The sequence below is a fragment of the Heterodontus francisci genome, chromosome 14 (assembly GCF_036365525.1).
Source record: "Heterodontus francisci isolate sHetFra1 chromosome 14, sHetFra1.hap1, whole genome shotgun sequence".
NCBI lineage: Eukaryota > Metazoa > Chordata > Chondrichthyes > Heterodontiformes > Heterodontidae > Heterodontus > Heterodontus francisci.
Genome location: NC_090384.1, coordinates 55809933 through 55835312, shown reverse-complemented (window position 1 = coordinate 55835312; position 25380 = coordinate 55809933). Strand labels below are relative to the sequence as shown.

The window sequence follows — 25380 nt, the reverse complement described above, 5'->3', positions numbered from 1 at the left end:
AAAGAATTGAACCTGTAACCTTTTAATATATATGGTTTAGGTTTATACTGTGAAATGCCTTTGCCACAAGTCTACAAGCGAAATCAACCGAGGAATAGGAGTAGGCCATTTAGCTCCTTGAGCCTATTCCACCATTCAATGAGATCATGTCTGATTTGTGACCTAACTCCATATACCTGCCTTTTTCTCATATCCCTTAATACCTTCGGTTAACAAAAATCTACCAATCTCAGTTTTAAAATTAACAATTGATCTAGCATCAAATGTCATTTTCAGAAGAGAGTTCCAAACTTCTACCACCCTTTGCAAGTAGAAGTGTTTCCTAATCTCACCCCTGAAAGGTCTGGCTCCTACTTTTAGACTAATCCCCCCTACACCTAGACTCCCCAAACAGCAGAAGTGGTTTCTCGCTATCTACCCTATCTGCTCGCCTTGCTATTTTGAAAACTTTGACCCCTTAACCTTCTTAATTCCAGGGAATACAAACCTAATTTGTGTAATCTGCCTTCATAATTTAACCTTTGGAGTTCAGGTATCATTCTGGTAAATCTATGCTGCACTCCCTCCAAGGCCAGAATTGCTCACAATACACCATGTGCGGTCTGACCAGGGCTTTGTATCACTGAAGCCTGTTTATATTCTAATCCTTTAGATATAAAGGTCAGCAATGTGTTAGCCTTTTTGATTATTTCTGTACTTGTTTATGACATTTTAATGATCTATGTACTTGGACCCCCAAATCTCTTTGGGCCTCCACTATTTCCAGCTTTTCACCATTTAGAAAGTACACTGTTCTATTGTTTTCAGGTCCGAAGTAGATAACCTTACATTTGCCTACATTGACATCAATTTGCTTTAGTTTTGTCCATTCACTTAACCTATCGATATCTCTTATGTTACGATTCCAGCTGCACTGCTTACAATGCCACCAACTTTGAAACATCATCAAATTTGGATATATGGCTTTCTATTCCATCATCTAATTCATTAATAAATATGGTGAACAGTTGTGGCCCAACACAGTTCCTTGTGGGACACTGCTAGTCAAATTCTGCCAATTAGAGCACCTATCCATTATTTCTACTGTCTGCCTCCTACTGCTCAGCCAATTTCCTAACCATGTCAAAACTTTTTAAGGTATTCAGTTTCCCTATCCTTAAATATAGATTCTAGTAATTTCCCAACACAGATTTTGGGCCAACTGGTCTGGAATTCCCTGGTTTCCCTCTCTCATCTTTCTTAAATAGCGAAGTGACATGCACAATTTTCCTATCAAAAGGAATGATTCCTGAATCAAGAGAACTTTAGAAGATTATAGTTAGAACATCTGCAATGTTCCCACCTACTTCTTTTAAACCTTGGGATGGAACCCATCTGGTCCTGGGAATTTGTCACTCTTTAGTGCCATTATTTTCTTTGTTACTGTGATTTTGCTTATGTTAATTTTGGTGGGTCCCTGATCCTGATTCAATATTAGTTGTCTCAGGATGTTTGGTATGCTGACTTTGCCGAAAGTTGACAGTCTTTGGCAGCTCTCTGGTTACATTAGCCATAATACTTTTGATCTGTCCTAGTATTAAAATTAAATTGCATTTGGATGCTGGTAGGTGAAACTGTACAGATGTGTACAAGTCGACATATAGAGAACTCTGAAGTCCCATCACAGAGGGATGTAGGGTCAGTATTGTAACTCAGCTCTGGCAGCCCTCTTCGGCTTTGGTATTGGGTATCTATAGTCTAACAATGTCCTTAATGTCACATTAAATTGTACTTTACTTTAGAAATCAAATTTGTTTCAAATTTCTTGGTTTTCTTTGTGTAATAATTAATTAAAAGAATGCAAACGTGTGATATATTTTAATCTGAGGTGATAATTCTTCTGTTTGTAATCATGATACAAGATGTTTTATCATATATTTCAAACTTTTTTTTCCGTATAGATACATTGCTTATGGAAATATTTCAAAGTCCACTGCAAGTTCTAGTGAATGAAGATGTTCTTCTGAGATGTAAAGTATCTGACTTTAACACTGCTGAGCTTGACCTGCACTATGTAGCTATCCAGTGGTTCTTTATACATGAAAAAAGCAGGAGAAAGGTGTATGTGTTCAATGAAGGGAATCATTCCTCAAATAGACCAGGCGCAAGAATGAATGAAGATGATTTGCGGAAAGGAAATGCTTCACTATATCTTCCAAAAATACAAATCAATGAAGAAGGGCAATATACCTGTACTGTATTTTATACACCAGCAAAAGCAGAAAAGAGCTCAGTGGTTCAAGTGTTAGGTAACGTTTTATAAATAAAATTTGTATTGTTGAAACCTATCTTAAAGTATATTTGTATAAAGTATAAACTTGGTTACTGAAATTGATTATAGCAGACACAAGTACAATTATATTGGCCTTTCAATGCCTCAGGATGCCCCAGGTGCTTCACAGTCAATTAAGAACTTTTGAAATGTAGTCAGTATTGTAATGTAGGGAAATGCAGGAGCCAATCTCCATGCAGCAAGGTCCCACCAACAGCAATGTGGTAACTGAGGGACAAATATTAAACAGGACACTGGGAGAATTCCCTTGTTCTTCTTCATAGTGTGCCATGTGACAACTCCAACAATGCTGCACTCCTTCACTTCTGCACTGATTATGTGCTTAAGTCTCTGGACTGGAGCTTAACTCAAAAACCTTCTGACTCAGAAGTGAGAATGTTACCACTGAGCCAAGGCTGGCACATTCCCTGTTATTGTTTGGGACTGTATTTAGTGGAGTAACTCTGGATATAACCTGGTGTAAAATCATGGGGCTAGATTTTAAATGCTCGGCGAGCTTCAAAAATGGCTGTCCGCCTGCGTAGACTGCTCATTGCGGACCTAGCGCGATATTCACCGATGACGTGGAGGCAGGTGGTCCGTCCCCGACAACAGTGTCCAGCGCCACTGTGCAGGTGCCGATGCCACTTTTAAAGGGCATCCTGCCCTTACATTTCGTTTAAATTTTTAAAGGAATAGGCATTTTAGATTTCATTTAAAAGCTTAAAGAAATGTTTCTATCCCCTCTCCCACCCTCCCAATATCCATTCAGCTCATTCCTTGTCCTCTCACCCTTCCCATCAAAATACTTACCTTGTGTACCTGACCTTCTCCCCCAAAGTTCATTAACTTTTAACTTCATCCCCTTCCCACCATTCTCTCTGCCAATCAGAATATTTTGACCCCGCTTCCCCCATCCCACACTGAAATACTTACCTGCTCCCCCCTTCCCACCAGTGGTCTACATCAGAGATCTGAATGTGTGGCAGGACTACCTGCCCCCTCCACGTCATCCAGTACCAATGTGGTACTGGACCGGACAGCGGGTAAATATTTAATTAATTCACTTGCATTTTGTTGACTATGTTAATGCTACTCCCATCGCCAAGCAGTGGGGGGGAGGGGCCCGTCCCGAGGCCTCGCCGCCACCAGCAATATCGGGCCAGCCCTTCCCGGCGTCGAAGCCTGTGGCGGGCCTGTCCCGGAGACATTTTCCGGCCCCCTCGCCACAGCCCCCAACGTCGGGGGTGGGTGCTGTAAAATCCAGCCCTTGATTTTTTTTCGCATTGAAGGACATAGGTCAAGGCCCCCCAATGCAGGACACAACAAAGGTTGCAAATAATGGAATTAAGTCGTGGTTTGGTGTTAACAAGCTTGTTTTTTCTTGACTTTTTAATGAACTTTGTGTTCATCAAAGTGGCAGATGTTAGTATTGGGGAAGGAACATCTTCCCAGTGTTAGCATCAAGCATTCCTTTGTCATAGAACCATTGATCAGGTTTAGCAATGTTGGATGCACAGTAAAGCTCCCTCTAATAATGTGCCTCAGCCCTAATCAGAAAAATTAATTCCCACTTTTGCACCTTGTGACATTTTTCCATTTTTCACAACTGCTATTTTGAACTTCCTTTGTGGAAATTGCCAAGTAATTCCCCTAGCTCAGTGCAGTAACTCAGTAAATTAAATTAACTGATGAGACAGGTCCCAAGTTTGATCCTTGGTCTGTGCTGAGGTAGCTGGTGACTGGTGATGGCAGCATATATATTTTCTGCTCGTATTGCTGCTACCTTCCAGGAGCCAGGGATAACCACATCTTTAGATGTTACTGTGCACCTCTGGAGATAGTAATGCTGATTGGTGCTACTGCAGCCTGGGCTGCTGTCAGCAGCAGTGTTATAATGTGAAGAAGCCTTAAGATAAAAGTCATTACCATTTCAGGATATAGGACTTGTTTATGTTTAACATAGGAAAGGAGGAGCTGGAAAAAAAAACATTCCATCCTGACACACATACCATTTCCACCTATTACATAGAATCTCCTGGATGTGGCTAAAACATCTGTCTAATCTATTGGTATTGAACTCAGTTTGGTATTTCGACTTGCAGGTGGTTACGTGTTGGTGAAGAGTGTTGGGTAAGGTAAAATGGTATCCACCCAGAATGATAGTCAGGGAAGAATTTTCAAATTTATTTTCTCTTCTTTCTCTTGAGCACACAGAGTTCCATTCCAAGCAGTAATCTTTTTTAGTTCTGTTCAAAAATCTTTCATTAATTATACAGAAACCAAAATTGAAAAAAAAACAGGCTTGCGAAAGTGTTGCGGTTTTTTTGGATTAACCAAATAAGTAATTCAGAGAAACCTTTTGTGTAATATTCTGATGGGAAAAGCTAAAATAGCTCCATCCTTGTGAATATGAGTGCAAGACAGTAAGATCAAACCTTTGGATAGACAAAAAAAGATTAAAAATACACAATATTTGAAGGGAATTGATGATATGATAGGACGGTCTTACGTTTGATACCTTGGGCTGGACTTTGTTCCCAGCTCGACTTTGGGTTTCATGGCCGGTAAGGGGGGGTTGGGGGGGGGTGGGGGACGGTGGCTGGAGAATCGAGCAGCAGCGACCATCATGGAGCCTGATGCTGGGATTGCCGGGTCCGATCATCCCGGTGGTGGCGAGGCTCCGTGGCAGCACCTCTGCTATGTGCGATGGGACCCAACTTTACATATGTAAAATACCTCTCTGCATAAATTTAAATTTAATTCCCTGTGATCTTACCTGCAGTTCCCAATCCTGAGCATGTTGTGCGACTCTCACGCTGCTTCACTTTCCCGTCCATTCACCTTGAATGACCTTTGCTCATCCCAGATCTTTTTATGTTGTGAACTCAGCACAGATGAGGGGCTGGATTTTGTTATTCTTCCACCAGGTGTAGAAAATGGCGGCTGTCCTGCACAGGACTCTAACTGTTGTTTACCACTGCTTAAGGTTAGATTAGCTAAATTAATAATGGGAAAGAGCAGACACTGAATGAGGGTTGATGGGTCATTCATCACAAGAACAATAATTTTTGTACTGAAAACCAGACCAAAACAATAAAAGGAAGATAGGTTTGTCGCTAGTATCTTTACTATGAGTAATTTCTATTTTCTTCGTTCGTGGGATGTGGGTGTTGCTGGCTAGGCTAGCATTTATTGCCCATCCCTCAATTGCCCTTGAGAAGGTAGCGGTGAGCTGCCTTCCAGAACCACTGCAGTCCTTGAGCTGTAGGCACACCCATAGTAATGTTAGGAAGGGAGTTCCAGGACTTTGACCCATTGACAGTGAAGGAACAGCGATATAATTCCAAGTCAGGATGGTGTGTGGCTTGGAGGGGAACTTGTAGGTGGTGGTATTCCCATGCATCTGCTGCCCTTGTCCTTCTAAGTGATAGAGGTCATGGGTTTGGAAGGTGCTGTCAAAGGAATCTTGGTGAGTTGCTGCAGTGCATCTTGTAGATGGTACACACTGCTGTCACTGTGCTTATGTGATGAAGGGAGTGAATGTTGAAGGTGGTGAATGGGGTGCCAATCAAATGGGCTGCTTTGTCCTGGATGGTGGTGAGCCTCTTGAATGTTGTTGGAGCTGCACCCATCTAGGCAAGTGGAAAGTATTCCATCACACTCCTGATTTGTGCTTTGTAGATGGTGGACAGGCACTGGGGAGTCAGGAGGTGAGTTACTTGCCGCAGAATTCCCAGCCTCTGACCTGCTCTTGTAGCCACAGTATTTATATGGCTACTCCAGTTCAGTTTCTGGTCAATGGTGACCCCCAGGATGTTGATAGCAAGCATCCATATTTTACATCTGCTCAATTAACAATGAATAATATCCAGCTATAATGAGTCAATCTTCAATTTAGTTTTGTCTTGTATGCAGCTCAACCAAAGATCAGCTTGTCCAATGAACGTATTACGATCCCAAATGGCTCAAAGGGGTCTGTGAGATGTGACGTTACTGGATTCTATCCGCAGCAGCTAGATATACGCTGGGAAAAGCGATCGCATGGGAAAACGGAAAGTGTTACGAGCAAGGATGGTGGAGGTGAATTGGATAGCAATGATGATGGGACATTTAATAAATCCAGTCAAATATATATTGCAGCAACATCAGAAGATGATGGTAATATTTACAGATGCATTGTGAAGCACCAGTCATATCCTAATGCCACTATACTCGAAGCTCAACTCATTGTCACAGGTATGTCTTCTTTTATGAGGAATAAAGTTTTTCAAGTACTAAGATTAGGAGATATAAGCAATCATTTGACACTCTTTGGAATTCTACTGTAGACAGTGCAATTAAAACAAGTTACTTCGACGATGGTAAAGTACTTACTCCCTTCCTGGACTGAGGGGTGGTTAATCCTTACTAGAACAAGGTCATGTGGTTACCACTGCTCTCCTATACTTCACCAAGTGCCCATTCTTCATCTTTGTACCTATCCATTGAGTGCTGACAGGCAATCCCAGTATGGATCCTATCTTCATCTGATTCCACAAGCAAGCAGTTCCTAGTATCGATGGCTGCATGGTGAGAAGAAGGATTCATGGCTGATCGATTTTTTTTCTTTTTCTATTTACCCGGCTGAAGCTAATTGACAGTACAGCTGTCATCAGATAAATCAGTATAAACTGGGGATGAAACCTCGGCTTGTCTTGGACTGTATGGGCTGAATTTTACAGCCCCTCTGATGTTGGGGGTCGTGGCAGGAGGGGCCGGAACATGCCTCCAGCTGGGAAGGCACGACCCAATATTGCCAGCGGCAAAGCCTCGTGGCGGCACCCTCTCGGCGCTTGGCAACAGGAGCCCCAATTAAATATTCAAATTGATTTAAATATTTGAATTTATTTAAATAAACAAATTGATTACTTACCCGCTCCCACCGTCTGTCCCAAAGCGATATTGGTGCTGGTGGCCAGCACTTCCACACCTTCGGATCTGAGGTGGAACACTGGTGGGGAGGAGGAAGCAGGTAAGTTTGTCAGTGAGGGGGTGGAGGGGAAGCGGCGTCAGAGTCATTTCATTGGTCTAGGGGGTGGTGGGAAGGGCAAAAGTGTAATGTTGATGAACTTTGGGGGGGAAGGTCGGGAGCACTAGGTAGTTGTTTTGTTTTTGGGGAGAGCACAGCTAATTACTTCTATGCTTATTGGCGGGGGTGTGGGAGAAGGTAAGGATCAGGATTCCTTTAAATATTTAAATTGCATTGTAGGGCTCAAAGCCCTTTGAAAATGGCGTCGGCGCCTGCGCAAAGGCAGCTGACACCATTGCTAGGAACGGACCACCCGCCCCCTCCACCAGGGTGTGGGGGGGGGGTGCGGTGTACCCCAGTCTTTTAAATGAACCAGCGCATATAATATCATCTTGACAGTACACATGGGACAAGTGGGTTTATCTGGGTTAGCAGCAGAAAAGTATTGCTTTTTCCCCAAAACTTTGGATTAAAACTTTTAAGCCTAATTCTTATTATTGTACTCATATTCTGATAATAACTAGATTCTTAGGTTGGACAGAACTTGCTGACTTCTGACATTTGAAATTATCTGTAAGCAAATGGCTTGTGTCCTATTTTAAACACCAATGCTGTTTTGCGTGCAATTAACAATTCTGAGCACATATTTGCAAATCAAGAGGCAAGATTTTTAATCTTGAGAAATCTACATCAAGGTCCAATGTCCATATTGTAGGTCAACTGGTATTCAAAATGAGGTCCATAGAAACTTTTCAGGGGGCCTGTGAAATAAAGTACTTACTGAGTAGGGCCAACCTTACTGGTGGGCTCTGAGGGCTGACTGCCAAGGGTGCTGTGGTCAAGTGTAAGTGAATGAACGGTGTCAGGAGGTGGGCTTGGTGTAAGCTCAGAAGTGGGAGCGGAGTGTGGCCGCCACATACACAGCACAGAATGGACCGGCTCTCTCACCTAGGAGGGGAACATGCATAGAGGAGAGCTATGCATGGCATGAAGATCACAATTATCAAGGTTGATGATGGGCGCCAGGTGAGTTCAGCCTTGTCCCAGAGAGGGGAGTTTAAAAAAAAAAAAATTAAGTACTACATATTTAGAGAAGGAGCGTCAAAATATAAGTTAGCCCAGGCCACTATTTCCCTCAGGCTGTGAAGGCAAAGTACAGGTCCATTCTGGAAGTGGAGAATGATTTATGAGCATCATTGTCAAAAAACCCACCAAGCATAAACAGACTCTGCAGTGAGAAGCAGGCACACTCTGATGTGATGACATATCTTACTGATAACTATAAGTAAATACCTTCCTTCCTTAAAGCATTATAAAACACTCCTTACATGCAACACTTTCATAATCTGAGTATTAGTTAGTATCCTACATTAGATGGGGGTCTGTGATTACATTTGAAAGGGATATTTCAGTCAAAGAGGTTGACAACCACTGGTGTAGGTAAGTTGATAAATAGAAGTTAGGTGACGCCAAACTTGGAAGAAAGTCACAACCTCAGGACATTCAAAAGCACTTCAGCACCAATGAAATACTTTTGAAGTGTAACGACTGTTGTAATACAGGAAATAAGATCCCCAATTTGCACATAGCAAGCTCCCAAAAACAGTAAAGAAATAAATGACAAAGTTTTAGGTATAAATGATGGTTGATGTATAAATGTTGCCCAGGACACCTTCCCCTCTTCAAATAGTGCCGTGGGATATTTTATGTCCATTTGAGTGAGCAGACAGGGCCTCAGCTTAACACTTCATCTGAAAGACGACTCCTCTGGTAGTGCAGTACTCCTTAAGTACAAGATAGCAATGTCAGCCTAGTCTCTGGAGTAGGGCTTAAACTCACAGCCTTCTGACTCAGAGGTGAGTATGCTACCACTGAGCCGTGGCTGACAGTAGCCTGTGGATTGTACAAGGAATTGAAGACCTAAGGAGTAAAGATGTTTACTGCTTTAAAGTTCTAAAAACAATGGGCTGAATTTTATGTTGCTGCCACCAATTATGGTGGCGGCCGTAAAAGATGTTGGCCCGCACACGTGGGTTTTACTCCGCGTAGCCACTGCGATATTATACGCAGCGGCTCATTTACATGGCTGGGGTGGACCGTCTCCCCACTCCCGATGGCGTAGACGGGGTGGGTAAGCCGTGCCTGGCAACGGCATCTGGCACCACTGCGCAAGCACCGGCGCCATTTTAAAGGGCTCCCAGCCCTTGCATTTAATTTACATGTTTGAAAGGAAAGTTCAATAAAACTGATTTAAAAAAAATTACATACATGTTTTCAGCCCCTCTCCCACCCATCCCCATTCATACACTCATTCCTTGCCCTCTCCCCTCAAAAAAATTTACCCTGCATAACTGACCTCCCCCCCCCCCACCCCCCACAAAGTTCATAAACTTTTAAATTTACCCCTCCCCACCATTCCGTCCACCAATCAGAATAGTTTGACCCCGCTCCCCGCCTCCCACACTGAGAAACTTACTTCCTCCCCCTCCCCACAGGTGTTGCGCCTCGTTTCCCCAGACAGGGATTTGAAGGTGCGGCAGTGCCAGCCACTGGGATAAAGATCGCGGCGGCACTTCAAGAGGCGACAGGAATGTAATTAACTCGGGCAAGTTAATGAATTTGAATATTTAAATCACAGTCCCATCGCTGAGCGGCAGGGGATGGTCACCACTGCCAATATCAGAATGGGCCCTGCCGGTGTCGAGGTCTGTGGCGAGCCTCATCCGGGGCAATCTTCATGTGCCCCCCCCTCCCCCCGCCATGGATCCTGTCGTCGAGGCCTCTATAAAATCCAGCCCAATGAGTGAAATTGTGCAAAATGTAGCATATATAAGCATATTTGTTGCAACTAGTAGATTACAAGATAAAGTCCTTGCTATAAAATGCACTTCAGGGCCCATTCATAATATTCTAATATACTGGGTGTGAGTTAATGTTGCATGTGTATATTTTATTTGTGCACAAAAATGATTAATATCTGTCCAATTCTACATACCGTGGTATCAGTATATTTACATCATGCATGTGACTCACCTGACTCATACATCAGTAAAGACATTTACACAGTGTGTGTACCTCATTTTCTAACTTCAGGAGGGTTGAGGGAAAATGAAAAAGTTCTCCGTATTGCTAAAAAAAAAAGCATGGAGGCAGCTTAGAATCCTTATCTTAAACAGAGTAATTAAGAGCCACCAATAGCCATTTGCTAGAAAATATTCTAATAGGGGGTTCTTTCCGCTTCCTATTAATACATGCAGGTTAGGTGCTTTGGCACATATTATCTGCTCTACATGTGTTTTTAATTGCAGAGTCCAAGAGCACTACCTCAGTTGGAGCAATTGTTGGCGTTTTAGTTGTAGTGGTAATTGCTGCATTTCTTGCTGCTGGATATTATTACTTCAAAAATCATCAAAAAGGTAAGGTCATTTATCTTTATAAGTAGAACTGTTAAGACTGTAACCTCTTGATTTCTGAAATTCATATACTATGCTTACATTTTTCAGTGGGTTTGTTACTTTTCGTTGCTTCAGTACAATACATTTGCACTGTGTGCAATTTACCAGCCCGCCTTCCGTAAATACATTTGTGCTGTACAGTGGTGTACAGTAAATACATTTATTACTCTACAATCACACACAGTAAATACATTGCAGGGTGAAATCCACTGGTGATCTTAGTATTTGATTTCATTAATCAATTCACTTGACTATCATCTCTTTTAATAAAATTATTGTTGTTTAATTGAATTAGAGTGATTCCTTTGTTACGATAGCAGACAGAAAATGTTAAAATGAACGTATACAAATATTGCATATTCTGCTATATGTACACTTTCACACTAGCGGATACAATTACACAAGGAGTTTCTAGGCTTCTGCTAATATCTTTGAAACAGATGTATTTGTATAGTTTCCATATTTTGTTACCACAGTTGTGTGATGGCAATAAAATTCGCCAATTGCTCACTAACATTGGGTATCATTTAAGCCTATTATAACCCTGACTTGGTGTTTCAATCCTGAAAGACATTGCTTCTGCCTGTAACCTGATGCATACCCACTTGTTGAAAGTTGTTTGCTGTACGACTGACATTTTACAGTAGAAAAGAAAAATTGGCATGGCAGTGTGAGATCTGATCTCTTTAATACCAGATGTTGAGTGGAAGAATTCAGGAAACTGCATTTTAGTCAACAAAGAGCGTTTGGATAGCACATTAGTGGAGTTTAGAACATGCCAAATTAGCACCTTCAATATGTTACAACTTGGAAACATGTTGTCAGCTTCAGTATGTTTCTATGGAGAGCTTACATTGTTAGAAATGAAAGTGATATGCTTATTTCTAAAACTAATATGCTTAATTTATGCTTATTTCATCATGAAGGTCTCCATTTATATTTCCCCCCATTGCTTTTTATGCTTCAGTGCCACCCCTCAAAGTATCGGAACTTACCTGTAGTCACGATGCTGAGCCAGGAAAAGAAGTCACATTGCTATGTACCATAAATACATTGTTTGCAGAAGAGGTTGAGACTGAGTGGTACAGAGGCAAAGTGAAAATCATAAATGGAGTTAACTTTGGAATGGTGATGGAAGAGGGATTTTCTGAAGGTGGATTGTCCAATATAACTGCAAAAGCAACTTTCATTCCTGTCTTGGATGACAACCAGGTGGAATACAGCATCAAAGTTACTCATCCGCGGGTATCGACAATACCTGTTAAACGCAGTTTGAAGCTAATGCTGCAGGGTAAAGGTGACATTTTCCTTTGGTTCCATTACAGTAGAGTATTTAGACTTTTGAAGTCATAATAGGAATCATGAGTGGATCTTGTGGCTAAGAAACTTTGGCTTCAGGAAATTTGTATGCACAGTGTGAGAAGTATTTATTAGTGGTAATTTTTATGAACTGTTTTCGGTAGTATGAGATTAATTTATATTGTGATTATGTTGAATATTCTGACAACAATTTATATTAAGTAAAATTCTAAAAACAATGAGTGAAATTGTCCAAAATGTAGCATATTTAAGCATATATGTTGCAGCTAGTAGATTGCAAGATAAAGACCTTGCTATAAAATGAGTTTCAGGGCCCATTCATAATATTCTCGAGTACAAAGAATGTACTGGGTGTGAGTTAATGTTGCATGTGCATTTTTGTTTGGAAAAATATTGAGTCAGAGTAATGGGTGAGAAACTGGCTGTGGTTACATCTAGTATTTGTGCATTTTCAAACTGATAACATTAATGTTTGAAATATTCTATTTTTCACATATCAGGCAGAAAGTAAAGACTGAAAGAAGGATATGTATTGTGAATTATCTTAATTAAGTAGAAAATGATTGGTATTATATTAACCTACACTTTTGAAAGAACAAGATATTTTAATTATTCCCAAAGTTGTGCTTTAAGATTTTTCTTGTGTTGCTACCATTTGTTTGGCCTTTTCTGTACATTTGGTTTGTTCCTCATGTATGGCATTGGCACAAATTTGTAAAATAAATCATATTGTGCTGACCTTTTACTAGAGCTTCTTTCGTGGGTTAACAGTTAACATGAACTTTTATAAAATCACATTAGTGTGTCATTAAGAAGTAAAGCCCAAAAATTATGATTGGTGATTGTTAATAGGTGTACTGTTATATTTATATAATGTTCCCTTGCCTGCTATATTGTCAAAGATATTAATTTATTTAAAATAGACAGGTTAATACTTAGATTAAAATAGCAGTCAGAAGAATGCCATCCAAATGCATTAAGCATTGATCAGTTAATATTGGGAATAGTAATTTCTGGGTTCACATGATCCTTTATATGTCGAAGTACCTTTTAAGAACAATATATGGTTTTGTTTGATTGCAATTTCACATTCAAGCAATAAAGAGAAAGAAGGTAAAGGTGAGGGTAAAGCCTTGGTGCAGGAGAGAAAAATATAGGAATGATGAAGTCTGCAAATGACCAAAATATACTGGAGAAAAAGTCAGAATGAAACCAAAGAAAACCTCGAAAATGATGCAAAATTTTATACCACCAGCATGGATTGCGTTTGAAAACTGGAAAGGCATTTAGACATTGTTTTCCTTCCATTTAGTGGTTTTAATTTAACATCTTGAAAAAGTAGACTATTACTGGTGATTGTATTGAACATGAGGTATATATTTATTTCAAAATATAGTGAGAAAACCTCTGGGCAGTGTATCACCTTGATTACGTGATTATTCATTTGTGTTTTGCAGTACATGTATTACCACCTTCTGTATCAGAAATCACCTGCAGTCCTGATCCTAAACCAGGAAGTAGAGTAACTTTGTCCTGTTGTGTGCATACATACTTTCCAAAGGAGATTGAGTTTGAATGGTATAGAGGTAAGGAAACAATAGAACAGTCCAAAGGAGATAAAGTGATCAGGGAAGAGTCCATTTCCAATGATGGCCTAAGCATTACAGCGAAATTAACATTCACTCCAGCCACTGATGATGATCAGATTGAATACAGAATACAAGTTATTCATAGAAGACTATCCTCAACACCAATTGAACGGATGTTCCAGTTTAACCTTCAAGGTAAGAGAAAGTTTTCAGGTGGTCACTACACTATAATAATTAAATCTTTACATATAGTTGGAGAACTATAACAGTGAATTTCTGCAGTTAATTTCTTGGATATTGAGAGATGTTTGAATCAGCCATGAGAGTGAATATAATATTTCCTGTATTTTTTGACAATATTGATGGTTTAAAATTATGACTAATTAAAAGTGCCTTCAATATTCCTTGTGTAGTTTCTCACTCCATCACTGTTTCTCATTCTTTTATTTCAGTGCTCCATCCTTTAGTATCAGAAATTGCTTTCACCTCTAACCCTCAACCAAACCAGAAATCAACTCTCCACAGTACCATAAGTATGTTCTTTCCAAAAGAGATAGAAGTTCAGTGGTTCAGAGGGGAGAAAATAATCAAAAATAGTGATAAATATGGAATAAGCATGGAAGAATTGGTCAGTGAGCAAGGACTGTTCAAGATAGCAAAGCTAACCTTGATTCCAATCCCTGATGATGATCAAGTCATATATAGGATAAAAGTTGCTTATCCACAGATAGCCATGAAGCCTACTGAGCGAAATTTTCTACTTGATCTAAAAGGTAAGGGGTAATTTTCAGTTGTTTGCTCTATCTTAGATATCTGAGATACAGTTGGATCTATTCATAATATTCATTGGTCCTGATTTTGCAATTTGAATATGTGTAAGGGAAGCATGGTGTTGGGTTGGAAGAGATGACGGGATCGATTTTATTAACCCCCTCTGCTCCAATGTTGGATAGGAGCCGTGTACCTGAAGTGTGCTATGCCTGTTAAGACTGCTGTACAGATGATTTGGTGTTCTGGGCTATTTAAGTTTCGAAGTTGCACCTATGGAACAAGCCTATTCCTGGGAGGACAAATGTGGGGATTAACTCAAGTCTGGTTAGCAGCCTTTGGGCCTCTGGCTCTTAGTGGGAAGCAGCAGTTGGAAGCCTCGAAGGTTTGAAGATCTGGTGGGTCACTAGTAGTTTCCTTACCTTGAGGAATCCAGTGGTGTGCTGCAGGACCTCCATCAGAATTTCAGTGCAAGCTCACCATAAGCTTCTTCGGTACCTTTGCAGCTGAGTGCCTCATGGATGTCATAGCAGAAAATAGTCAGTGGAGCAGGAACACTCTCTCTCTGGCCTCATTTACATGTGAACTTAGCTATAGGCCAATCTCCACCTCACCTCTTCCCATCCCAGTATTAGGCCTGGAATCGCGAGGGCAACATAAAAGGAGAAGAGATCAAGTGTAATGGATCTCTGCCCCTTTTTTCCCAACATTTTGCCAGGGTAATGGTTCTTTCCTGAGGGACGAGGTCGTAAAAATCAGTCGCAACATCTTTTGATATTTCTTGATGATAACAATAGGCATTTAATAGAATGATGTAGTGGAATATATATTAAACTTTTACCTTGGGTACAAATGCAACCTTGACAGATAAGTTGAAAGTATCCTTTGTTGCTCATGGCTGCCTTTTATATACAATAAGTGGTAGTCCAAACTCAGTTCCTCATGACCATAAGCCCAAAGTGTAGGGACTATTCATAATTCTTCACTGGTACTAGATTGGCAATCAGAAAGGGCACAGGATAATGGTGGGGGTGGGGGTGGTTTGTGGAGGGGGTGGTGAACATAGAATAATATCACACTGGTGAGTACCAGGTGCTATTTTGAGTTTGGGTTTTGGACACATTATTAGGAACTTGGCTGTGCATTATAACCCTACAAATCTCCACATGGAAGTACTCCAGCACTAATTTCCTTCACCTCCTTGAAGATGAAATACTAATGAGTGAAATGAAAGCAGGGTATAATGTGTATATAGCAGATACAGAGGTGCACAGGAAAAAAAGGCAAATGGAGTTGGCCGCATGAGTGGGGGTGGGAAGGGGCAATTGAACAGGCCATGTTGAACAATTTCTTAATGGAAAATTTCCATGCCGTTGAGTGGCTGTATGCTTCAGCACGGTGGAGAGTGCGGAGTGGGGCAAAATCGTGAGACACTAGCACCAGTTAAACTAGCCTGCACTACTTAAAGCTAACTTGCACCTCTTAAAGGGGAGAAGCATTGCGGTTGGTGTAGATGCTGGTAATCATTCTATAACTGATTCTGACCTGGGAACGATAAAAGGATAGCACAACATGGGAGAGAGTGGTTTCCAAGATTTTCAGATGCTGCTCTGGGGGCCTTGGTTGAGGAGATGCAGAGGAGGAGTGATGTGCTCTATCAGTAAGGGGTCAGGAGGCCCTCCAGACTAACTCTCAGAAGGCTGTGGGACCAGATAGCCATGGGAGTCAATCCACAAAGGCCTGGATGCAGTGCTGCAAAGAGTTCAATGACCTCACAGAAGTGGTTAAGATCTTTGAGTGCTTCTTCAAGTACCATTTCCACCACTGCACTCCTAAGCACAGACCCTACTCAATTCACTTACAACAATCTGTACCAACTGGGACTCATACCTAACATCCTAACAGTCATAACTTCACCTCACCCTCACACACTTACTACTGCTGCAAGTCTCACACCCATATCTCACAGAGCTTGCACATGTTGCCAGTTATTTAACCATGACAGCTATGGATTGCATCAGACACACTGACACACATCCCTCTCTCTTGCAGGAGAAGGTGGCACAAAACCAGAGACAGCAGATGCTACCCATAGGGGATAGGCAAGCCTGCATGTACTCATCATCATGGAGGAGATGGTGCTGGCCATTATTGGAATATCCATTGATGAGACCGTAGACAGCAGCAGGGCTGAAATAATAGAAGATGGTAGTATCATAATACCTAATCCTCCTCCTCCTCACACCCCTCTCATCCCACAGCCTTTTCTAATTTTGAAGCTGCAGATAGTGTAAGTATGCATCCCTTACTCTTTATGCCCCTACCGTCCATCCCAGCCCTTCACCACAAACATATCCTTGTGCAAAAGCAAAATACTATGGATGCTGGAAATCTGAAATAAAAACAGAAAATGCTGGAAATACTTAGCAGGTTAGGCAACATCTAAAGAGAGAGAAACAGAGCTAACGTTTCAAGTTGACGACCCTTCATCAGAAGCGTATCCTTGTGCCTTTGTCTTTATAAATGTCCGAGAACTGCCGCCTGGCCAGGCAGTGGTGCAACAGCAGTGATGATGAACACCCTCACTTGATCTTACACTCACAGCCTCCAGCTCAGATACTGACATTGTGCATGCTTAGAAGGTAGCTGAGAGATCTGAATGTGGTGAGACACCTGGCATGAATGGTAAGACTAGGGCAAGGGTAACGCAGATGCTGGCTCCGCAGAGGCGAGGTCGCGTATGAGTTCTGCTACAGAGAACTCAGATGAGCATTGAAATGGAGCAGGCTACAAAAGAAGGCTGATGGATATGCACAATGAAATGATTGGTACATTGGCAAGCCTACCAGAAAGCTTGGGTAGGGTGTCAAGGAGCATGGAGGAGTCCAGCACCAATTTTGCACATGGCACAGAACCTGGAGCCCATCCTTCCCAACTTGGAAGTGGTGGCCACCTCCATTGACACCCAGTCATTGTGCAATGTCTGGTGGCCAATGACACAGCTTCCATTGCAGCAAAAGCAGAAGCCGCCCAATGTCTGGGTGCTACAGTGGAAGCTTAAACGTCTGTCATGCAAGGTGAGCCTGTTGCCATCATGGTTATGGATCCCAGCATTGTAAAGAGCTTGCAGGATAACACAGCAGTCCAGCAATCTGCCCTCCAACAGATTTTACTGGAATTGCAGAATTGCCACCCCGGGGTAATGGGAGTGGCACCGAGGAGCATAAGCCTGTTGATCTCTCTCAAAATGACAGCATTTGTGCTCCGTCTGCTGCCATACCATCCTGGCTGTTGCCTATCAGCCAGCCCCCCAAGGCTGCTGCCATGCATGTTGAGATGGTGCAGTCTGAAGCTAGATCTTCCACTCTCAGAGGTGCTTGAGGTCCTCCTGCAAGGCTGTCAGCAGCCTTTCATCAGCCATTCTGCAGCCAATGGGGTAACATTATGAAGGAGCACTAGGACAGGCAAAGACACATGCAAAACAGGCACCAAGGGAATGTACAAGGGTGATTATTTATGTTTCTATGCAATATAGCATGTTTTAATTTTTAAACTTGGTTTGGAATGTTTATTTTGTGTTGAGCTTTATTTTTGCATTGTGGCCAAGCAGACACAGTAATAGCCAACAACAGAGAGAAGGGAAGGTGTGGGATCGTTATTGAATGGGGGAATTAGGGTTGCTTCTATTGGAAGGGCGACACAGTGGCGCAGTGGTTAGCACCGCAGCCTCACAGCTCCAGGGACCCGGGTTCGATTCTGGGTACTGCCTGTGTGGAGTTTGCAAGTTCTCCCTGTGTCTGCGTGGGTTTTCTCCGGGTGCTCCGGTTTCCTCCCACAGCCAAAATACTTGCAGGTTGATAGGTAAATTGGCCATTATAAATTGTCACTAGTATAGGTAGGTGGTAGGGAAATACAGGGGCAGGTGGGGATGTTTGGTAGGAATATGGGATTAGTGTAGGATTAGTATAAATGGGTGGTTGATGGTCGGCACAGACTCGGTGGGCCGAAGGGCCTGTTTCAGTGCTGTATCTCTAATCTAATCTAAAGGTACCAGTCAGATGTGTTGTTCATGGGCAGCCTGTCCAGAAAGGGTCCATCTAGGTCGCCCTCTTCCCCCTCCCCTGCTTTGTTCTTTGTTCTTTGAATAGCTGGTGGCAAGGGCAGTGCTGTCATGACGGCAAGGTTGTGAACATACAACAGACAACCATGAATCTTGACACCTGCTCTGCTGAGTACTGCGGGACCCCTCTCGTGTGGTCCAGGAAGCAGATGCTTTATTTCAGCATGCCAATGATCTGCTCCACCACATGTTATGTGACAGCATGGCATTCATTATATGCAGGCTGCCTTTGTATGCTTGAGTTGTGCACCGGAGTCACTAACTATGTTGTCAACAGATAGGCCTGTCATTCAGTAGCTACTCTTTAGTTTGTTGTGGTTGCACAAATGGCACAGTGGACTGCTGCAGAATCAAGGTATCATGATGGATGCCAGGATACTGGGCATTGAACTGCATGATTCGCTGTTGATGGTCACACACCAACTGGACGTGCAGGGAGTGGAATCCCTTTCGGTTGCGGAACATGTGAGTTAACTTGCGGCAAAGTGATCTGCATGCAGATGGTCTAGTCCTTCTCCATGAGGAAGCCTGCAATCCTTGTCAAGCTGTGCGCTTGCTCTGCGTGCTGCTTATTGACAGGAGAGAATGGAATGTAATCAGCTGTCTTTGAATAGAGAGCGTCAGTGACCTCCCTTATGCAAAAGTGGACAGCAAACTATGCGATGTTGCAAATATCTCCTGCTCTAGCCTGGAAGGAGTTAGACCCCTAAAGGTTCATGGCCACAGTCAAATTCGCAGCCACTGGCAACGTGGCCCTTGGCCTCCTCTGAGGTTGTAGATGTGGCTGCAGCAGGTGATGCATTACAGTGAGAATGTCTTCAGTGAACTACAGATGTCTTATATTGTTTTTTGCTCAGGTTCAGGTAGGAGATTTGCTGCCTGAACACACTGGCCGGATATGGCCTCCTTCTCCCCCTCCTTCTACTTTGCTAGCAGCTTGCACTGCTCTGTCTGGCCTCTGCTTATTCTGCCAGTCATGCTGTATTCCAAGCAGAATGCCTTCTGCCACACCACTTCTGTAGACTTTAGTAATTTTAAAGAACACTAGAAAGCACCATAGATTTGCACAATTGTAGCAAGAATCTGTTGCAATGAATCAGTAACTAATGTGAAAGTAGTTGATTATACCTTTAAATTGTCATTGTTGGGCGGGGTGGGGGGATGGTGGGGGTGCCGTTCTTCCTGCTGCTGGACACATGTTCAACTGTTTGAGGTTAAAAGAGGGTGTTAGCTGGAGCATTGAGTGCCAAAATGGCAACGTTCGTGTCAAATCTGTATTGCACGCTGATTGACGTTAGTATCTGCTTACTCTGCATACTTCCAGTGGTCTCACTGCAAACGTGCTAATGTTCTCATCAATATGGCGTCTGGTGCGGCTCACAGCAGAGGTGTGTGCGTTCACTGTGGATACCACATTGGATCTGTAAGGGCACTATAGTGCCCAAAAAATGGGTGCTACACATCCAATTTTGTGCCGTAATATTTTGTAGTATAGTGTTATTCTCGCAACATTAAAGCTACTTCCTGACTTTTCCTTTGATGGCCCAGTTGATAAAGGCGCTGTTCTAGATAATGCTAAGGCATAGAGACCAGAAGGCCCAAGTTCAATCTGTGATCTGTGCTAGGTTCAGCAACTGGGCACTTCAATCTGCCTCAGTGCACCTGGATTACAGAAGGGAAAATCAGTGAGAGCTACTGCTCCTAGTCACTATCCAGTGACTCGGCTCACAAATGTACATATGTAGACATTGGGTCAGGACATGACCAGGCTTGAACGTGATGCCCTCCTCTGTTGAATAGATTGCTGCATTTTGTCTTTGTGCACTTGTGTAGAATAGCCACTTAGTTGAATTATTGGAGGGTGGCCCGTCCCATGGAACTCTCTTCCACAATAGACAGTGGCTACAGAAGCAGAAAAAATTATTTTCTTAAAGTAGCCACAGTCCAATGTGATTGCTTTATTACTGCAATATGAATATGTGAGCTAAGGACTTGTTCATAACAGTGGTTGTTGGCCCTGGGGAGCCTGAAATTCCTGGAGCTCCTGTTAATCTAAGGGTTAATAATCTGATTACAGTGAAAAAAAAAACAATTTGTGGGTAATTGTAAGAATTACAAAGTGAAAGCAATGGTGAGTGAATGTTAGGTATAAAAGTACTTTAAAAATAAATGTGTGCAAAGCTAGTACACAAATTAATTTTTTGCATGGCTAAACTTGTCTTTCCCACTTAATTTCAGGAACCCCTCCTATTGTACCAAATATCGTTTGCTGTTCAGCCCCTACAGAAGGAGAGGAGGTGACTTTATGCTCTAATATATGTGCATATTTTCCAAAAGATATTAATGTAGAATGGTACCGAGGTGAAGCAATATTAGAGACAAATGACAAACTTGGAGTGACTATAGAAGAATCCATCGAGAACACATATTTCAAGTTCACAGAGTTAACTTTCACTGCAAGTGCTGATGATGATCAAATGGAATATAGGATTAAAGTTACTCGAATAAGTTCAAACATATCACCTACAGAACGCAGTTTCCTGCTTCAGTTTTGATGGTAAGTTCAGCTTTTCACTTGATCACAATACATCGAATTAAAAAGCTACTGTAAATGTAGGTTGTTTCAGGATCCATAAGTGAATCTTATTATAAAGGCTTATGTTAGAATTCGCACGTCGCTTAATTTGTAAAGGTGATATTTTCAAATATTGAAGTGGTATGATTATTTGGAAGATAAATGGGACTAAAAATGTGGGCTGAATTTTACCAGCCCTCTGGCGACAAGCTGGGAGGCAGGAAGGCTGGCAAAATGATGCCATAAGGACTCCAAGGGGTGGGGGGGGGGGGTGCCGCCATGCCATTTTGCCAGCAACAGGAAAGGTGATAAACGAGCCGCCCATCCGGAGCACAACTGAGCCACTTAAGTGACCAATTAAGGGTCACTTGCCACCTTTGTGGGCATTTTGCCTATGTCTGGGGGTGGGTGGTTGCAGGGCTTGCCACCACATGGGGAGACCATCCAGTGGGCTCCGGGGTTGGGGGGTGGGGGGAGGCCTCCTTTTTGGGCATTCCATGGTCCACAGAGGAGCTGCCCCAGCAGTAATGGTGCCACCTGTTCCTCACAACCGCACCCTCCCTCCCCCACCAATTGCTGGGTTCTACCTGCTTGGCTCCGGAGTCCCCCAAGGATACTTACCCAAATTCGAGGGCGCCTTGGCCATTGAGCAGCTGCAGCCTCAGCAATGGCCAGCACTAGCAGTGGCGGTGCTGAGCTGCCAGCCCTCTGATTAGGCTGGCCATTCGTGGGAGCAGAATGCCTCTCTGGGTTCTGCCACCCACCAAAGCAGGTTCGGCCCCCGCGCATTTGGCCCCAAGGCCAAATGCCATTGTGGCAAATTTCCAGCCTATATATTGAAAAACATTAACTTCCAATAATTCCTATGCGTGCAAATTTGCTTTCAGCACTGCGGACAATTTTAAGACTGATTTTTCAGCACTCAGTATTTTTTTACATTTTTTTTTGACATTTGAACCTTACAGGCAGTTCCCAATAATTAAGACAAAATTACTTCTGTCTTTTTCGGACTGGAAGAAGTTGGACCTGTAACCAGCCTGGCTACCTAAGCATGTGGTTGCTGTCATATTTATTAAAGCTTTAATTAAAAGTAGCTCAGTTAGTAGCATTCTCACATGTGAATCAGACGGTTATGAATTCAAATCTCATTCCAGGACTTAAGCATAAACATCAAAACTGACATTCCAGTGCAGTACTGCGGGAGTGCTGCACGGTTGGGGCTGAATCTTATGGGTTTTCTGTTGGTGGGCTAGGAAGCAGAGGGCCCATTGCCTTCCCATTGCACCGCAATTTAGTTGGGTGCGGGATAGGCCAACGATGGCCTTCCCGCCCAAAAATTGATTGAGGCCCTTCAGAGGCCTATTAACAGCCACTTAACAGCCTCTTCCACCCACTGCTGGAGGGGCTTCCGCCTTATGGGGAGGTCACCCTGTAAAACGAAGCATCCTCCCTGCGGGCTTTTGGAGGGCCCTGCTCTGTGGGCAACCTGTGGCCTCCGTTCTATGGCTCCAGCACGGGGCCTAGGTCTGAAGCCTCCTGCAGTACTGGCAGTAGCCGCTGCTCCCGGTGGTGCTGCCGATCTGAGATGCTGGCAGCTTTTGGAGGTGGGATCCCTCTCTTTAAAGGGATGGGGATCCTGGTACTGGGGCTGTAAATTGGCCTGGTGTTGCAGAATCATGCCTGGGGGCAGTCCAAGTGATCAAGGTGGGATTTCCGCCCACCCCTTCGCCTTTTCAGCTCGGTGCCAGGGGTCCTCCCAGCACCACTAAATTCAGCCCTTGGAGTGCCATCTTGCAGATGAATCATTAAACTGAGGCCCCTTCTGCTCGTTCTAGATGGACGTAAAATGTACCACATCACTATTTCAAAAGAATAGCAGGAGAGTTATCCCCGGTGTCCTGCACGAATCAAAGCCTCTGCAATCTTTTATCTAGATTATTTTAAAATGCATGGATGCAATCCTTCCGGACCAGGGGTTTTATCCACTTTGAGTTTGATTTAGTGTTATGAAATGCTTCCATTTTTTAATATTTTATTTTTTGACGACTTGTGTTAAAACTGAAACGATTCCATGGATTTTTCTTTTACTAAGTTCACTGAAAGGACACTTGGGATGTTGTTTGAAAACAACCTGTGCTGGAAATCATGTGCTTTAAGCTCTATAAACAACAGAAACCTTGATGACTTGGGGAAGATGTTTACAGAGAAGCCACATGTGAAGGTTTATGGAGATTAGGCGGTTGACTTTCTGTTTGGGGAAGATATTGTTTTCAAGTCAGTTGGGGTGTGATCTGTTTTGAAGACAGTTGGTGTTTTGCCTGCCAAGGAAAAAGAAACTACCCAGCTTACCTCTTTCTCTACCTCTTTGAAGAAACCCTGCAACGCTCCAGTGTGGGAGAGCTAAAATCCCTGGTATTGCATCTCTCCTGAAAAGCTGGAAAAACCTGTCAGATTAATTCTCAGTGCCACCTGAAAAGAACTGCTTTAGAAAAGATCTCAGTGACTCGTCTCCAAATACCCAGATGCCAAACCAAAATGGACAACTGGCTTTCTTCCATATCTTCTTTTTTTCTTCAAGAATTAAAGTATTTAACCAAAGTATTGTTTTGTTTATTGCAAACCTCCGCAGGGTGAATTTATGTATTTTTATTTCAGAATGTGTGTGAGTGTATTTTGGGAATTTAAAAAGGGAAATTTCATATTTCAATCTGTACATTAATGCTTTGTTTCATTATTGGATACGTCATGTTTGATAGTAAACTGACAATTTTGTTTATTAAAGAAAGTTTATTAAAGAAAGTCAGTTTATTAAAGAAACCTGGTTAATCTATTTTATTCTGGGATAAAGAGTAGAGTATACAATTGGCCGAATCGGTAACTGGGTAAACATTTTTAAAATATATGTTGTGACCTGCGGAGAAGTGGGACTAGAAAAGACAGTGCGCTCCTCCCATCTCAGTTGTAGCATTAGTTTATTCAATACACCCCCTTTATAAACTTTAAATGCACTTGTTAATCAGATCATCATTCAATGTCATGTCTACCTGTCCTATCTCTTTGCTAAAGACCAAAGCTAAATAATTATTTAATATTTCTGCTATCGCTCTATCTCTACCTATAGTATTCTCCTGTCTATCTCTTAATGGCCTTATTCCCATCCCAGTGTTTTTTTTATTGATGTGCCTGTAAAATATTTTACTATTTTGTTTTATGTTCCATGATAATTTAATTTTATAGTTCCTATTTGCCTTCCTAATTTTTTTTTGGTCTTCTCTCCTAATCTCTTCATATCCTCTCTTATCATGCAGTCATCTGCTGTCCGTGTACCTCTTTCCTAACCCTCAGTTGTTCCTTATGTCTTTATTCATCCAAAGAGTCCCACTAGTGTTTAGGTTGTTCTGTCCTTTTAGTGGAATATATCTTTCCTGCACTCTTTTGAACACCATTTTAAATGTTTCATATAGTTGTTCTACATCGTTGTTTGCCAATATTGTTGCCCATTTTATTTTCCCAAGTTGTAGTCTCTGCCCCTCAAAATCAGATTTTGTCCAATCTATTAACTTGATTTTCGTCATACATATGTCCTTCTCTATTATCATCTTAAAGCGTATTATATTATGGTCAGTGCAGAGTGGCGCAGTGGTTAGCACTGCAGTCTCACAGCTGCAGGGACCCAGGTTCGATCCTGGATACTGCCTGTGTGGAGTTTGCAAGTTCTCCCTGTGTCTGCGTGGGTTTTCTCCGGGTGCTCCGGTTTCCTCCCACTAGCCAAAAGACTTGCAGGTTGGTAGGTAAATTGGCCATTATAAATTGTCACTAGTATAGGTAGGTGGTAGGGAAATATAGGGACAGGTGGGGATGTTTGGTAGGAATATGGGATTAGTGTAGGATTAGTATAAATGGGTGGCTGATGGTCGGCACAGACTCGGTGGGCCGAAGGGCCTGTTTCAGTGCTGTATCTCTAATCTAATCTAATGCCTAGATGTTCCCTTACTTTTACTTCCCTTATCTGCTCTGGTTCATTTCCCATTACTAGATCCAATAACAAATCTTCTCTTATTGGGCTTTTTACATATCGGGTTAGAAAAGAGTCCTGTACACATTGTAGGAACTCCATTCCCTTATCCCCTTTACCTACCTCTTCTGTCCAATTAATTTCAGGGTAGTTGAATTCCCCATGATTTTTGTTCTGTGTTTCTTACTCAATTTCCTAATTTGTCTGTATATTTCT

At 42.3% G+C, this 25380-nt stretch overlaps 1 protein-coding gene across 6 annotated transcripts in view; it reads left to right on the top strand.

Annotated features, from left to right (window-relative positions):
• The window catches only part of LOC137377053 (obscurin-like), a 54191-nt gene that overhangs the window by 17557 nt on the left and 11254 nt on the right, over positions 1-25380 (top strand). Inside the window, exons 2-9 of one of the 6 annotated variants that reach the window (XM_068046255.1) lie at positions 1941-2288; positions 6230-6550; positions 10631-10738; positions 11745-12068; positions 13555-13881; positions 14139-14459; positions 20813-21131; positions 23242-23882. In XM_068046255.1, coding sequence (XP_067902356.1) covers positions 1941-2288; positions 6230-6550; positions 10631-10738; positions 11745-12068; positions 13555-13881; positions 14139-14459; positions 20813-21129 — 2066 coding nt within the window. In that variant the 3' untranslated portion in view covers positions 21130-21131; positions 23242-23882. Of the gene's footprint in view, positions 1-1940; positions 2289-6229; positions 6551-10630; positions 10739-11744; positions 12075-13554; positions 13882-14138; positions 14460-20812; positions 21132-23241; positions 23883-25380 lie in introns of those variants that run through there. The other 5 variants (XM_068046253.1, XM_068046252.1, XM_068046254.1 and 2 more) reach the window with 5 other exon arrangements.